Genomic DNA, 17,328 nt, shown 5'->3' with positions numbered 1-17,328 from the left:
TCTGTTCATTGGGATGTACAGGTAGGCATCTTTGAGGTCTATGGTGACCATGAAGTCTCCGCCTTTTAATTGAGGAAGTACCTCAGTCTTGCAAGGATGTCATCTTGAACTTTTGCGTTCTTATGAATTTGTTCAAGAACCTTAGGTCCGGGATGGGCCTCATTGTCTCGTCTACTTTTGGTACCAAGAAGTATGTTGAGTACACTCCTTTGTTCCTTTCTATGTAAGGTACTGGTTCTATGGCCTGCTTCTGCAGGAGCTCTTTTGCTTCCTCTTGAAGTAGCTCTAGTTCTTTCTAAGCGTTCTTCTCCTTGGTTTTTTGTTTGGGGGTTTTCTCTCCAACTCTATGCAGTACCCAAACTGTATGATGTTGAGCACCCATTTGTCTGAGGTTATTTTCTTCCACTCCTGGAAGAAAAGGTTTAGTCTTCCTCCCACTGGTGTTACATGTTCGCAGGTGTTTATTTCGCGTAACTCCTGGCTGTTGTATCTGTGCTCCACCCTGAGAGTTTTTGCATGGGTGGGCACGTGGAGCTTGACCAAGTCACTTAGAGGAGGGTTGTGGGCCCCCTCTTTTATTTTGTCCACGTTCATTTCCTCTCCCGCAAAAGGACTGGCCTTTTTGTTGGTACTGCCAGGACTGCGTCTGATGCCCCTGTTGTGTCTGTGTGTCGGCCTGGTGCGACTGTTGGAAAGCCTGGTGTGATGTTCCCGGCTGGTTTCCACCCCGCCCGTTAGGTCTTCGTGACGGGTTGCCTCTCTTAGTGCCTCTGAACTGCAATGCCCCCATGGATCTTGCAGTCTCGTTGTCCTTCGTCAGCTGAGTGAGTTTCTCATCCACTGGAGCCCCGAACAGTGTCTCACCGTTGAACGGGGTGTTCAGGATGCTGTGTTGCACCTCTGGCTTAAAGCCTGAAATCCTGAGCCAGGCTTGCCTTCTTTCAGTGATGCCCATCATCATGAGTCTGCTGGCGGTGTCCGCTCCGCCCAAGGCAGTTTTGAGGCAAGTGTTTGCCACATTCTTCCCTTCCTCCACGAGGTGTTCAGCCATTTGCTTGTACTCCTGAGGGAGGTGCTTGGTTAGCTGGCCCAGTTCATCTATGACCTGGTGCAGGTGCCTGTTGAGCAGCGCATTGGAATTCGCCATGCGCCAGTGCATTGCGGCGTTCCGTTCTATTCGTCTCCCAGTCAGGTCCATCCTCCTGCTCTCCTTGTCTGGGGGTGGGCCTGAAGTAGTTGGCACATTAGCGCTCTTTCTTGCAGTGGCTGCGATGATGGAGTCTGCTGTGACCGACCCCTCGATGTAGGGTGGGTCCTTTGAGGAGTGCTTATACTTTTTCTCCGTCCTGGGTGTGACTGCTTTACATGTTGCAGGCTCCTTGAAAGCCTTTCTACCCTGCGCCTTCACGCTTTCGAGCATGAGCAGGTACTGGCTCTTGGTTTGTGTGGGTAGCAGTGTCTCTAGAAGGAAATCGCCTTCTGTTTTTCTTCGTCGAGTTTTACCCCAAAAAACATTGCTGCATTCCTGATGACCGTGTTGTAAATCCCGATGTCATCAGGTGGCGATGGCCTCGAAGGGTACGTGTCAACGTTCTCCTCCGGGCTCTCGGTGTCTATGTCCTGCAAATCTATTCCTTGAAGTCTCCTAGAATGCAGAACCGAGGAACGTCCTCTGGAAGTCATCCCCTTCATCTTCGAAGTAGTAGGAGGTTTCCTCTTCAGGAACTTTGAGCCCCTCGGGGCTTCCCGACTGTTCTTCGACGTCGTAGTCCTCCTCCTCCTCCATTATCTAGACAACCTGTGGCTTCGGGATCAAGAAGTCTTTCATCCTGGCGTCAAATTCTTTCTTCCGCTGCAGGATGTTCTCCATTTCGGCCTCGAGCCGTCTCTTCTTTTCCATTTCGGCGGCATGTTCTGCGTCGAATGGTTCGGCCACTCTCTTCGGCAGATATGTCGGCGCCGAGCCGATCTTCGGCATCGAGGTGGGTTTCGGCGACGAGCTGGCTTTCGGGTCTTTCATCGGCGCCGAAGTACTCTTTGGGTCCTTTTCTTTCGGCGTCGAACGTTCCTTTTCGGGGACGCTTTCGACGTCTTTAGCTGTTCTCCAGCTTTCGGTGCCTGGGAGTCCTTCTCTGAGGATCCGCTGTGCCTTGGTGCAGCCGTTGATGCCGAAGCTTTCGGTGTCGGCGCTTTCGAGGACTTGGCCTCGTTTCTCCAACACAGTTTAAGCATGTACTAACGTAGTACAAGCAACAGCTGCACTACCATCCACGCGCAATTAAGCACAGCAGCACCAGCACTGTGCAAGCAACCCCTACACTACCAACACAGTGAAAGCATCTCCTGCACTACCAAAGCAGCACAAGCATTTCCTAAACTGCCAACACAGATCAAGCATTCCATGAGCTACCAAAACAGAGCAAGCATCCTGTACCACCAACCAAGTGGAAGCAAACACTGCACTACCAACACAAGCACCCCCAACACAGAACAAGTATCCACTATACTGCCTACCCTGTGTAAGCATTCCCCTGCACTGCTGCCACAGTGCAAGTATCCAATTTTGGACACCTTAGTCTACAAACCAATGCTTGAAGCTGCATAGTAATCTCATTCCACCCCACCCATGTGTTGCCTATATCACAACTTTTTGGCCTACCCCCCAATGGACTTACCCAGGTGAGGGTGCTTGTCACACAGCTCCCGATTCTCTAGCATCTTGTTGGAGTCTCTGTATAGTTGCGAGGCTGTGATATCCTCCAGGCTGTAGTGCTGCAGCGGGGGTGGTGTGGGATTGTAGTGTGCCCCAGGGTTCAAGAGGGGATGAATGAGGGCTGGGCTGTGTCGTGGAGCAGGACTGATGCTGCATACAAGCTTGGCTGGTGGCTCCAATGGCATGGAGCTTTGCTCAAAATTGCTCTCTTCCATTTGGCTAAAAAATAAAAGGTATTTTTGTTTTACTCTTGGCAGAACAAGAATATTAAATGCAAAGAACCACACAGGCATTGGCAGCGAAATATTGGTTTCTCAGGACTTCCGGAAGATCGTAGTCCATCATGACCAGACATCACTGCGATCAGCAGCAAGCCTGCTGATCATTTCTATTCTCAGGACTAGAATTCCATGAAAGAAATACTCAGACTGGTTAACAAAATGCATGAGCACCTATCCCCTGTTAAGCTACTGCAGCATAGAAGGGCCCATATTGGGCATCCAACTACATCCATTTAACTATTCATCGGAGGGTTACACCATAAGCTAAATGGAATCTTTTACAAGTGTACTTATGCAGTTTCTCTTGCAGCTTCTATGCCTCTGAAGCCCTTCTATTTATAGTAAAAAGTTTCAAGCAATTCCATTAAAGAGTGTAGAACATCGCTTGGACAGAAGTGCTGAGGTTTTTGCATACAGTCACTCTCATGAAGGTACCAGAAATAACTAGTGGCCACACATTCTGTGGCAAAATGCGGGTAAAGGGGTCATACTGTGCTGTAACTGCAACCCATTCAGTTCTCAATGCAACCCCTTCTAGGAAGCCAGCTCTGTATGATATTATCACTAGGTGGTACTACCGTGCACATGTTCCAGGGGTTCCCCAAAAATGTACAGGGCTCAATGCTAACCCAAAGAGCTCTATTAGTGGTAGTGTTGGCGAACAGCCATACGCCTAAAACAGAGGGTTTAACATTTATTGCACACACATGATCAATATTGGCCACACGACTCAACAAGGCGATCCAGACCAATTTTATAAAATGATACTTTGTTTGTACTTTATTTTAAGACCCAGGTCTTCGTAATAAGGTAAGTACGTTTTTAATTAAAAAGACTTGTCACTTTGAAAAATCGACACAAAAACGTTTTCACACAATCCAATGTTATCCTACGGGGAAAAAAATATCGTGGTTAAACAGGTAGTTATTGAACTTACAATTTCAGTCTTTGGAGCCAAAGGTCAGCAAGGGCCAGGGGTCAGGTAAGTATCAAAACTGCACAACCAGAGGTATAGGGGCAGCCGGGTCCAGAGGTCAAAATCGAAGTTCAACCCAATGCTTTCCAATGGAGACAGAGGGTGCTTGGAGCCACACTGCTTGCACTTAAGTAGCTCAGTTGCAGGGGCCAAGCTTTGCAGATTAGGTGAAGCACAAGGGGGACCACAAAGCAGGACCATACACCACCACCGGCAGAGGGGTGGCCGGGTGAAAATTCGACGTCGGGCGCCCAATGCTTTTCAATGAGGATGTTCCTAATTGCAAAGAGGCTTCAAGCCTGGCACCGGAAGTTGCAGAACAAAGACCAAACAGCAGAGGTAAGTAGGGATGTAGGGGGTCATAGGGGCTCCGCCGGTTCAGTTAACCAAGGCCCAGGGGCTTCGGTGCAGGGGAGCCTTTCGACATCGGATTCTTCTTACCGGAGCCGGTTGCGGTCAGAGGGAGCCTCTGGATTCACACTGCAGGTGCCATCGTGGAGGACAGGAGAGGTCAGCCAATGCTGGACACGAGGTCAGCCAATGCTGGACGCGAGGTCAGGATCGCCGGGGCGACTAACTCCCATAGGTGAGCCACTCAGACTGTGGGCATCGGGAGCAGAGTGGGCAGGTGACGTGGATCTGTCTGGATCAGGAGTCCTTAGAGTCAGTTTCTTCTGGACAGGTCCGTTGTCCCCGGGAAACTGCAGGCTTTATTGAAGGCAACAGTCCTATGGGTTTTGGAGGTCGCTGTTGCAAAAAAGGTTGCACATCGTCGAACCTGGACACAGGCAGGCAGGACTGGGGCCAAGGCAGTTGCAGTTTTCTGGCTTCATCTTTCTTCTCAGGTTGTCGCAGATTTGATTTCCTCGTTTGGGGAAGCCACCTAAATTCTAAATTTAGGAGGAGTCTTAGGAGAGTAGCAGGTAGGGCCAATGGGCGGCTTACCTGGGGTGACTACAACGCCTATTATGCCACCTTCTTATGGAGGGGGCAAAGACCTAATCCTGATTGGAAAGGTCCCCCATCTTCAGGATGGCAGGCACTGAAATTTGTGCATCACCTCACTTAGGGGTGGGGTTGGCAGAGGTGGGCACACCTCCTGTCTTTTTTAATTTTTCCGACTGTTTCCCTCCCAAAGGAGGGTGTAAACCAGGGGCTGCCATCTGCTGCTAGCAGAAGAGGCTGGAAGTTACACTATAAAGGCGGAAGGCCTTTGAAGCTTCCCTCTTAGAGCACTGGCCCATCCTAGGGGGAGGAGGCATGACACGTCTGCCCAGCAAATGAATTGTTTCTGGTCCCAGAAAGCATGGGGCTCCCTACCGACGGGTCCAGAAACATGTCAGGCTGTGGCTGGCTGCCCACAGCCAGTCAGAGACCACACCAGGGTTGGTAGTGATTCAGGGGGCACCTCTAGGTTGCCCTCTGGGTACATGGTACAGTAAATCCCACACTGGCATCAGTGTGGATTTATAAACAGGAGTAGTTTGGTACCAAACACTAGTATTTTCAGTAAAGCCAACATGGTGCTGTGTAACTAGAGTTGTCGAGTTCCCAGCCCATGTACTTCCTATGGCTTCACTGGCACCTACAATATTGGGAAATGGTGCCCAATATTGTTGGGGCACATTTGCTCATGTATATATACCACGCCTGGAGTATAGTGCACCCTGCCTTAGGGCTGTGAGGCCTGTTACAGGGCTGACTTTCCTAGACTGTCAGGCAGTGTAAGAAAGGGGTTCTATATATACTGGACCAAAGTAAGGTAGAGTGTGTATAGAGTCCCCAGTACCCAGAGGTATCACAGAGGTTAAAGTTAGATCTAACCGTACTCTTCAAAGCGGTAGCTTGGTCGAGCAGTAAGGCCGTCCCAGGATGTGCATTGTTTCAGGCCCCAGAGAGCTGCAGGCTCTTGACCGAGGGGTCCAGAATTGTCTGGTGGTGGCAGCCTCGGCAGCCACACAGTTGGTTAGGTTTCAGGGGGCATCTCTAAGATGCCCTCTGTCGTGCATTTTACATTAAATCCCACACTGGCATCAGTGCAGGTTTAATGTGCTGAGAAGTTTGATATCAAACTTCTCAGTCTTCAGTGAAGCAATCATGGTAATGTGGAGTTCGTAATGACGACCTCCCAACCCCATATACTCTTAATGGTAGCACTGTACTTACAGTGGCCAGGAATGGCCCTGGGTACTGTAGGGGCACAGGGCTCAGGCACCTGTGCCCACACCTCTGGCATAGGGCACCCAGCTAGAGGGGTGACTGAAGGATGCCAGGGCAGGCAGCATGGCACACAGGGATGTGTGCCAGGTCGACTCTGTTTAGTTCTGTACTTAGGCACTTCGCCTGTAAGGGTAGTGTGTGAGTGGCAGGGTACAAGGCGCCTAAGGGTGGCACAATGTGCTGCAGCCCTTAGGGGTCATCTCTGGTCACCATGCCTGTGTACTGGGGCACCATTTACTAGGGGCTGAAAGGTGGCCAGAGAAGCCAATTGGGTTTTAGTTTCAACACAGTTTTAGGGAAGGAACACAGGCCCTGGGCACCTGGTGGGCAGGAGCCCAGGGCACACTCAGTCAAAGCACATCAGCAATTCAGCAAAAAGTGGGGGCATACCCATGCAAGAAAGATGGCACTTTCTCACAGGCAGTGCTAGCTGGAATGGCAGACATGCAGGGTGCCATGTCGACTTTGCTGTTTTATCCCTAACATGGGTATGCAGGCTGCTAGGAAAGTGGCATTGTCCCAGTGATAGGAGTTCCAAGGGACCCTCTTCAGCTTCCAGGCCCTAGGAACCCAGGGTATCATTTATTAGGGACTTACAGGAGGCAGATGTACCATTTGGGGGGTTTTGTTTTAGAGAAGGAGCGCTGGCACAGGAGACCTGGATGGCAGGCATCCTGTTCACTACATTTGAAAGCACATTAAAACCAGGCAAAAAGTAGGGTGCTAACCATTCAAAAGAGGCACTTTCTCACATGACCCCCTAAACCCCAAATGAAAGAGGATGAAACTAAACTTGCCCGGACAGTCTTCATCTTCTAAGTGGAAGAACCTGGAAAGGCCATCTGCATTGGAAAACCCAGGTCTGTGTTACATTGTAAACTCCATTCCCTGTAAGGATATGGATCACCTTAGCAGTTTGGGGTTCTCACCTTTCATTTGTTGTAACCACCTGAGAGGCCTGTGGTCTGTCTGAACTAGAAATGAGTGCCAAACAGGTATGGCCTCAACTTCTTCAGGGCCCAGACCTCAGCAAAGGCTTCTCTATCTATGGCACTCCAACATTGTTGTCAAGGGAGTAGTCTTCTGCTTATATAAGCAACAGGGTGGCCATGTCCCTCATCATTTGTTTGGGCTTGGACTGCACCTATCCCATGCTAAGAGGCATCTGTCTGCCCAATTAACTGCTTGGTATAGTCTGGAACTTTCAGGACTGGGGCAGAGCACATTGCATCCTTCAGAGTGTCAAAAGCCATTTGACAGCCCACTGTCAGTTTACTTTCATTGACATCCTATTAGAGGTATGTTCTGTGAGGAGTCACTATGGACCCATAGTCCTTCACAAACCTCCTATAATTACCAGTCAAGTCAAGGAATGCCCTGCCTTGGGTCTGGGTTGTTGGAGCTACCCAGTCCAGATTAGTATGGATCTTGGGTTGTAGTGGCTGAACTTGGCTTTCCCCTACCAGGTGACCCAAGTACACAACCTTTATCTCCCCTATCTGGCACAAGCTTGCCTTGATAGTGAGGCCTGAGCCAAGGTACATCAGGTGATCCTGCCAGGTGGATCAGTAGACAGCAAGTAGACAGCAATATCATCAATATAAGCTGCACTAAAGGATTCCAACCCAGCAAGGCCTTTGTTTACCTCCCATTGGAAGGTGTCTGTGGCACTCTTTAATCCAAAAGGCATCACAGTAAACTGGAAGTGCCCACTGGGGGGTGGAGAATGTAGATTTTTATTTTGTTTTCCAGGGGTCAGACCTATCTGCCAGTACACTGATGTGGGATCAAAGGTACTGAGATATTTGGGTGCTCCTAAGCTGTCAATTAGTTGATCTGCTCTAGGATTAGGTGAGCATCCATTTTGTCACAGGATCAGGGCCTCTCGAGTCCCCACAAAACCTAATTTCTTTTTTTTCACCGTTGGAGTGAGGTTTGTGGAGTATGACAACTGGGCTTCCCAATTCCAGCATCTTGCTAACTTCAGCTTGAATGCTCTCTCTGAGATTAGCAGACTGCCTGTCACTAGTGTCTGCATCATGGGTACACCAGCTAGTCTGACCAGGGGTCAGTGAGAAGAGCTCAGCATGCCAACTTAGGACTTGCCTGCAGTCAGCTTACTGTTGGGCAGTGAGGGTGTCCGAAAAAACAACTACATCCACAGACCCATCTTGGGGAATACTGGAGAGGAGATCAGGGAGACGTTCACTCTCACTTTCCTGTCCCTCATCTAGGACCATGAGCATGGTCATGTGAGCTCTGTCATAATAGGGCTTCAGGCAGTTCATATGTGTTATTACCCTTTTGGGGTATTTGCAACTGCTAAGCTCCACCAGATAGGTGACCTCCCCTTTTCTTTTAAGGACAGGGTAGGGCCAATTCCACTTGTCTTGGAGGGCCCTAGGGGCCACAGGCTCCTTTACCAATACATTCTGCCCTAGTTTCAATTGTACCAGAGCAGCCTTTTGGTCATAACACTGCTTTTGCAGTTCTTGACTGGCCTAAAGGTTTTGGCTTGCATTCTCCATGTACTCACCCATCCTGGACCAAAGGCCAAGCACATAGTCCACTATGTCTTCTTTACGAGGTTTTCCACAACCTTCTCTGGCCAGACTTAAAGGACCTCTAACAGAGTACCCAAACAAAATGTTCCCTGAGGCTATTTAACGGTAAAGGTGGTCAACAATGTTGACCCCTACCATTTAAAAGGGTACCCGGACCACTGTAAGTGGAATTAAGGGGGCCTTTCTTTCAGTGGCCTCCTGCCTTGCCACTAGCTTGCCAGGTGACACAGGTCTGGTGAAAGTCCTTCATCTTTTGAGATGTCCCTAGAAAGTAGATGTCGTTAACTAACCTATTCCAAGTTTTATCCTGGCAAAGATGCCCAGCTAAGGGGATATCATGGGCCAAAGTATGGAGAAACTCTCTACAACTCTGATGCCCTACCACACTCCTGGTTGCACCAGGTTTGGGGTCTCTAGCCACAGTGTATAGGAGCCCATCCTCCCAATCAACCCTGTTGGGTACCACTGATATAACTCTTTTCCTGTGAAGCAGCTTGATGCCGCAGGCTTTCAAGAGCAGAACCGGTTTCTTGTCCATGACACCGAACCATCTTAGAGGGTCACCCTGAGCCCAGGAGATCTGCCTGGTAAGGCCTAATCTCTCCAGGCTCAGTCCTCTTCCTGGGAAGGATTCTGACTTGAGATTTTTTTTTAACTTTATTTTTCCATTATTTTAGAACAGATAAAACGTATAGTTTCTTACCTGTCGGTGTAGTTTTGAAGCTTGAAGACTTTCTGGATTCACTGTGCTGTGCATTATTCCGCCATCTAGTGGTTAGGTCCGGAATTGTAGTCATTTTTCTCTTTTTCTTTTTTTTTGGTGGCCCAGGTGGGCGTCGACATACCACCATTTGGTGTCCTTCGTGACGTTGACGCACTTCCTCCGGAGGCTCCCACCTTTCGTCGCCATCTTCGGGTTCTTTTTTCTTGTCTTGGGTTACTTTTCCTTTTATCCTTTAAAGTCTTAGTTTTAATCCCTTTCCTCCGGTCTCAACTTTCTGGAGGAGGAGGGTGGGATCGCTAGTGAATCTTCAAGCTGCAAAACTACACCGACAAGTAAGAAACTATACGTTTTGCAGCGTGAATCTTTCTGGATTCACTATGCTGTGCATAGACTTTGTAGCAGTTTGTCCTTATTTTGGTGGCTGGGCGGAAGATGAGCTCTGGTTACTGAATATGTATTGCAAGATCTTCTGTCCCAATTGCGCTTCCTTGTTCATTTGGATATCTGCGCAGTAGTGCTTAGGGAACGTGTGCACTGAAGACCATGTTGCAGCTTGGCAAATGTCTTGAATTGGTGTGTTAGCTAGAAACGCAATTGTTGCTCCTTTCTTCCTTGTTGAGTGAACATGAGCTGCTCCTTGTAACAGTTGTCCTGCTGGTCTGTGGCAGAGTTGTATGGTTTGTGCTATCCACTGTGAAATGGTATTTTTGGTAACTGGTCGTCCCAAAAAACTGCTGGCAAAGGAAACCAAGAACTGCGTTGTCTTTCTGCACTCCTTTGTCCTTTCCATATAGTGCATTAAAGCCCTCCTGGTGTACAGTGTGTGTAGCGTCCTTTCTGTGCTTGTGGCTGGTTTTGGGAAAAAACTCGGTATTTGAATTGTTTGATTGATGTGGAACCATTACACCACCTTTGTCATGAAGTGTGGGTCTGTTCTCATTACAATCCTATCATTGTGTATTTGCAGGTAGGGCTCTTGAAGAAGTGTTAGCACTTGCAATTCATTTACTCTTCGTAGTGATGTGATAGCTACTAAGAAGGCTGTCTTTAGTGTGAGCATGTGCAGTGTAGCCTTGTGAATAGGCTCAAATGGTGCCTTCATCAATTGAGTTAGCACTACGTTGAGGTTCCGTGCTGGCATTCTGTTTGGAGGTGTGATTCTCTTTGCTCCTTCTAGAAATCTTTGTACTACTTGGGAGGTGAAGAAACTTTTCCCTGTTTCTCCTCTTGTGTAAGTCACTATTGCCGCTAAGTGCACCCTTAGGGAGGTATAGCTTAGTTTATTTTATAGTAGATGCGTTAAGTATTTTAGTACTGTTGATTCCATTGTGATCTTCCTTTGTAGTTTCTCCCTAATGTACCATTCGGAGAACCTTTTCCACTTTGCTACGTAGCACATTCTTGTGGTAGGTCTTCTTGCCTCCCTAAGCACTGCCATTGTGCTTGCTGGCAGTTTGAGGTGTGAAAATTCTAGGTCTTCAGGAACCATGCTGCTAGGCTGAGGCTCTCTGGCTCTGGGTGTAGCACCCTTCCATACTGCATTGTTAACAGGTCCCTTCTTCTTGGGAACCTGTGCGCTGGTGCTTGCGCCATTTCCACTATTTTTGTGAACCTGGACTGCCTGGCTCACTGAGGTGCTATTAGTATTAGTGACATGTTGCTGGTCCTGCATTTGTTGAGTACCCTGTGTATCAGTGGTATCGGGGTAAAAGCGTATGCAAATGTCTTTGACCAGCTCATTTCCTTGTGACCGATGGTCTGGTTGTCTGGATGCGAAGTGTTGGCATTTTGCAATTTGGTGTATTGCAAATAGGTCTACTTGCGGTGTGCCCCACTTCCGGAATACTTGGTCTATTTCCTGTTGGTTGATCTCCCATTCGTGGGATGCTGACGTCTGCCTGCTGAGTCTGTCTGCTTCCACATTGTCCTTCCCTGGGAGATATATTGCTAGTAGGTCTACTTTTAGTGGAATGGCCCATGTCCATATTTCCTGTGCTAGCCCTGATAGTGCTACTGATTGTGTTCCTCCTTGTTTGTTGATGTAGAACATGGTGGTTGTGTTGTCCGTTTGGATCAACACCCTGTTTCCGTACAGCTCCTTCTGAAAGGCTTTTATGGCTAGGAACACAGTTTTAGTTCTAGGCAGTTTATGTGTTTGACCGCATCCTGCTGCGACCATTACCCCCTCACCTTGAGTTTGTTCATGTGCGCACCCCACCCTAGCTGGGAGGAGTCTGTTGTGATGGTCACTGTTGGAGTTGGCTGTGTGAATGGTTTCCCCTGTGATATGTTTTGCTTGTTCCACCATGCTATTTCCTGATGCACAGTGTGTGTGACAACCACTAGATCTTCCCAACTCCCTGTTGCCTGAGACCATTGCTGCTGTATCCATTCCTGGAATGGTCTCATGGGGAGTCGAATATTTGGGAGCAGGTGTAAGCATGACGCCATCATTCCCATTAGTTTGATCACCGTCCTCACTGTCAGAACTTGCCCCTTGCGGTAAAGACGTGTTTCCTTCAGTATTGCCAAAGTTCCCTTTGTGCTGGGGAACACCTTGAGCACTCTGAACTGGCAGTTAAGTCTTACTGATCACGAATATTAGCAAGCGTTTGTGTCCTTTGTTGATGGGGATGTGTAAGTATGCGTCCTTTGAGTCTATAGTTGCCATGTAATCCCCTTCCTGTACCTGGGGTATTACTTCTTGCAGAGATGTAATTTTGAATTCTTGTGTCCTTATGAACTTGTTAAAGAACCTTAGGTCCAGGATAGATCTTAGCGTTTCGTCCACTTTTGGCACAAGGAAGTAGTTGGAATAAACCCCCTTATTTCTTTCCTTGTACGGTACTATCTCGATTGCCTCGTTGTTGAGCAGTTCCTGTGCCTCTAGTAGCAAGAGTGAAAGTTCTTTTGCCGAATGCGCCTTGTTGTTTGGAGGTGGTTTCAGTAGCTCTATACCATAGCCCAGTGCTTCCCAAACTTTAACCCGTGGCTCCCTTGACCTAATTGGCAGTTGGCCGTGGCTCCCCACCATTTTTTTACCGGTGGGCGGGTGGGGGGTAAGTAAGCAAGACCAGCCTCCAAGCTTTCTTGCACTTTGTCTGTCGTTTCCCAATCATCTCAATCTCCCCCTTTCACTCTCCTGTGTCCTCTATGTCCTTCCTCCACTCTTTCTTGCACTTTTTCTGTAGTTTCTCCCTCATTTCAAGCTCCCCCTTAAGTCTCCTTTTGGGTCTTTCCTCCGTTTATTACCCTCATCTCAATCCCCCCTTTCACTCTCGTGTCCTGTGTCATTCCTCCAATCTTTCCTGCACTTTTTTTGTTGTTTCCCAATCATTTCAAGATCTCCCTTCACTCTCCTTCTGTGTCTTTCCTCCGTTTATCACTCGTATTTTACCCTCATTTCAATCTTCCCCTTTCACTCTTCTGTGTCCCCTGTGTCTTTCCTCCACTCTTTCTTGCACTTTTCTGTTGTTTCCCCCTCATTTTAAGCTCCCCCTTCACTCTCCCATAAATATAAGAGTAAACAAACCAATGAGTACCAAAATTCAAAGTTATGATGGCTTAAAAGCTAAGATTGACTAAAGGTTCCATATTACATGAGGCGCTTGGAGTTGTTGCATGGTTACATGCAATAGCTCTATACAAAGTGTCAGCCTCCCGCTCTTAAATGTGATAATTAAAATGCAAATACCGAACATAGAAACTCTCAGGCAGGCTTCATGTGCTGGGCAGTTCAATTATAATGAAAATTCCTGTTTTTACCTGAACAATATAGTTGTATCAGCTTTGACGTACAGCTATTAGTAATCTGCAGGATTCTATTGGTTCATAAAAAAAAAAATATATATTTTCTGTGGCTCATTTAACTGAAGTAAAAACTAATTATAGTTAGCAGAGGGTACCATGGGAAAAAGGCCATTGGTGCGCTATAAAAGGAGACGAAAGACAGGGGTAGCGAAACACAAGGGCAAAGAAAAGTGTATAAAGAGAGAACTGAAAGAGAGAGAACGAGAAACAAAAGAGATAAAGTGAGTGAAGGGGTGAGAGTAAAAGACAGCACGGGGAGAAAAACAGTGGGAGGAGGAAGTGAAGCGAGAAGGAAAAGATAAGGGGAGAGAAAAAATGAGAAAGGTGGAGACCAAAGGCTCAGAGCCCGTCCTCTGTGCGAAGGCCAGGAGGTTGCACTACAGTTACTAGGGCAGATGAATTTTCTTCATGCAGGAGAAACTAAGCATCTTTCTCTTACACGTGGCCCGCACCTCAGCCTCCTCTTTTGTCCTTTTAATCCTCTCAGAAAAGGAAGGAGAAGACTGCGCCCTGCAAAGGGGCTGACACATGACAGATTTATTCCCAAAGCAGCGGCGCCCCTGGCTACTGATAATGGCGCACCAGGGCGCCGCGGCGCACAGTTTGGGAACCACAGCCGTAGCCGTATTGTATGAGGTTTAGTATCCATTTGTCCGTTGTGACCTTCTTCCATTCCTGGAGGAAGTTCCTTATTCTGCCTCCTACTGGTGTTATTTGTTCAGGGAACTGTTTGTTTTGTGAAATCTGTTCTTGGACTGTTCTTCTATTTTGATGCTCCCCTAGAGGTGTTATCTGGGTGGGCGTTTGCCTTTCGGCGAAGTCACTTGGAGGCGGGTAGTTGCCCTTCTATCCGGCCCGGTCCTCGCCCGTTTTAGCGACCTCGAAAGGACTGGCCTCGTGGCTGGTACTGCCAGTTCTGCTGCTGCTGGCCTTGGCGGCGTCCCTGATAACCTTGTTGGAAGGTTTGGTGCAAGGTACTTGGTTGGTTACCTCCCCTACCATTTGGCCTTCTTGCGGGTGTACCCCTTCTTATCCCTCTGAACTGCAGTGCTCCCATGGACCTTGCAGTTTCGTTATCTTTTTTGAGTTGAGTTAACTTTTCATCAACTGGTGTCCCAAAAAGTTGTTCTCCGTTGAAGGGTGTGTTCAGGATGTTGTTCTGTACCTCAGGCTTGAAGCCTGAAATCCTAAGCCATGCATGCCTTCTCTCGGCTACCCCAATAATCATCTGCCTGCAGGACGTCTCCGCTGCGTCCAAGGCCGACTTTAAACATGTGTTCGCCATGTTTTCCCTTCCTCTACCAGGCGGGCTGCCCTTTGCTAGTACTGATCCGGTAGTGCTTTAGGAGTTGACCCACTTCCTCCCAGTGCTGGTATGCATGTCTGTTGATTAGGGCATTTGAGTTGGCAACGCGCCATTAAATTGCCGCACTCTGTTCTAATTTCCTTCCCATGAGGTCCTTTCTCCTACTCTCCTTGTCAGGAGGTGGTCCGGCATTTGTGGGCACATTGGCCCTTTTCCTAGCTGTTGCAGTAATTATTGAATCAGCTGGCACTGATCTCTGAATGTGTGCAGGGTCCTTACAGGAGTGCTTGTACTTCTTTTCAGTTCTCGGGGTCACTGATTTACATACAGCAGGATCCCTGAAAGCCTCTCTGCCCTGGTCCAGCACACTAGGGAGCATGGGCAGGAATTGACTCCTTGTTTGTGTAGGTAAAAGGGTCTCCAGCAGAAAACAAGCCTTGGGCTTCTCCTCCTCCAATTTTACTCCATATGTCTGTGCAGCATTCTTCACCACCATATTATAGATCCCTATATCGTCTGGTGGTGAAGGCCTCGAAGGGTATGTGTCTACTCCTTCTTCCGGTATCTCGGCGCCGACGTTATGCCACTCTAAGTCTTGTGCCTCCGAGGACGTAGAGTCATGGTAGGTTAGTTGTTCCTCCTCGCCTTCTCCCTCAAAGTAATACAGGGCCTCTTCCTCCTGATCTTCGACCGGTTCAGGCGTTTTCGGCGGTTCAGGGTCTTTCGATCTCGGCAGTGGGCTTCGGCGAGATGGTGTACTGGCTCATCTTGTCGCCGAAGTCCATTTTCCGCTGAAGGATGCTCGACATTTCGGCCTCGAGTCTCCTCTTCTTCCTCTCCATCTCGGCAGCTTGTTCGGCGTCAAGAGTTTGAGCGCTTCGCTTCGAGGTCGTTGACGACGCAGTTGTTGACCCTTCTTTTCTAGGCATCAAGGAATCCTTTTCGGGGGCTTCTTTAGACAACCTTGATTTTTCATGGGTCTTCGCCGTCTGGGAGTCCTTTTCGAAGGATCCGCCGGGCCGTTTGTCCCTAGGTGCTGTTGCTTTCCTTGAGTGCTTCGACGGCAATGCTCCCTTCGAGGACTTTGTTTCACTCTTTCGAGTGTTGGTTGAGTGTTTGGGGGTCATCGACTCTCTTACCTCCTTCGACGTTTTCTTTTGGATTTCGACCACAGTGCAGTCCTCCTGTTCTTCAGCGATGTTGACCTCCTCCCCACTGGAGAGGCCCAGGTCTCAGAGCGATGGAGGTGGCCCCTGCCCCTGCATGGTGTAGTTAGCTTTTCTCTGCCTCTATCTTACTCTGAGGGTTTTGGGTGTGAATGCCGAGCACATGTTGTAGTCCTTGCTGTTGTGGTCGAGCGGCAGGCAGAGGTTGCAGACTGGATGCTGGTCCTTCTGGGCGTATTTGTGGTGGCAATTTGGCGCAACACTTGAAGGGAGTTTTGTCCCTTCCTGCGCTCAGGGAGTTCCGTGTGTGCGCATTCTCGGGTGAACGTCGAGATCTCTTGAGAAATTCTTCTACTTCGTATAGTCCCGGTTACCTGACTCATAGTCGGGTGTGATGAAAACCTGTGATTTCGTCGATTTTCCCAATTTTTGTCGATTCCTTTTCCAAATAACTATGGAACTCTCCGGTAACGATCCACACAACGGCGGAAAAAAGAATCTGAAGATGGAGACCAAAGGTGAGAGCTTCCGGAGGAAGAGCTTCGACGTCACGGAGGACACCAAATGGTGGTATGTCAACGCCCACCTGGGCCACAGAAAAAAAAAAAAAGACTACAATTCTGGACCCAACCACTAGATGGGGGAATAATGCACAGCATAGTGACTCCAGAAAGATTCACGCTGCAAAACAAACATTACAGCATACAGTTATGTATAAAAGTCTTGGGTACGGTTCTCCAATGCGCAGCACGACATGTGTTATTTTAGAATCCACAGTAAGATTAGGCAATAGGGTCTCATCATACAGGACAACCTTATTGACATTTGCCATGGGGCCAGCATTCTTGGCATCTCTCCATTCTTTCCTTCCCTCCCTTGGTGCTCCTCTCATGTTGTGCCACTCCCGCGGCTCACAGAGTCAGTTTGCTCCGTTTCTCCCTCCCCTGATGCAAGCTGCACAGTTGCTGCACAGTTCTCTCCATTCCGTCAGGTCTGTAAGAAAGTGGCTCTGTATATACTGGACCAAAGTAAGGAACAGAGTACACAGTCCCCAGAGGTTTGGCAGAGGTTAAAGTTAGATATAAGTTTCCTCTCTAAAGTGATAGCTTGGTCGAGCAGTAAAGCAGTATCAGAGGACAGTGTAAAGCATTTGTTGTACACAGTCAGCAAATGGTTTCACACACTCATGAATTGAACTCTAGGCCAATTGTTTTGTATATACAAATATATTGTTTTATTTTAGAACTACAAGTAGTAGGTATAAAAATACTTTCTCAGAACGAGATGCTACAATTGAATACTTTCAAATAGCAATAGTCTTTTCAATGCAATAGATACAGTTGTTGCAATATGCAACACAAGTTAAACACAATTATAACATTGAGCTTAATGGGAAATTTTCAAGTAAATGCTATTTCAATTACTTTGCATAGGTTTTTCTTACTCAGGGCTGGATCCTGGATTCAGCCCTGGTGCATTTCCTGTAAACAGTTGAAAGAAATATTTTTTGTAAAACAGGCGATTTTTAAGGAATATTTGTAGGTTTCATAAATCGACACTTAGAAGAA

The 17,328-nt window shown here is 48.0% G+C and overlaps 1 protein-coding gene across 6 annotated transcripts in view; it reads right to left on the bottom strand.

Moving 5' to 3' along the window:
• CBFA2T2 (CBFA2/RUNX1 partner transcriptional co-repressor 2) overlaps positions 1 to 17,328 on the bottom strand; it is a 397,115-nt gene that overhangs the window by 178,128 nt on the left and 201,659 nt on the right. For all 6 annotated transcript variants that reach the window (XM_078652273.1, XM_078652269.1, XM_078652270.1 and 3 more), the window contains exon 6: positions 2,676 to 2,932. In XM_078652273.1, coding sequence (XP_078508399.1) covers positions 2,676 to 2,932 — 257 coding nt within the window. The remainder of the gene's footprint in view (positions 1 to 2,675; positions 2,933 to 17,328) is intronic.

This window comes from Lissotriton helveticus, chromosome 7, assembly GCF_964261635.1.
Source record: "Lissotriton helveticus chromosome 7, aLisHel1.1, whole genome shotgun sequence".
Classification (NCBI taxonomy): Eukaryota; Metazoa; Chordata; class Amphibia; order Caudata; family Salamandridae; genus Lissotriton; species Lissotriton helveticus.
Note: the sequence above shows the minus strand (reverse complement) of the source record. Positions and strands in the feature narration are given on the sequence as shown.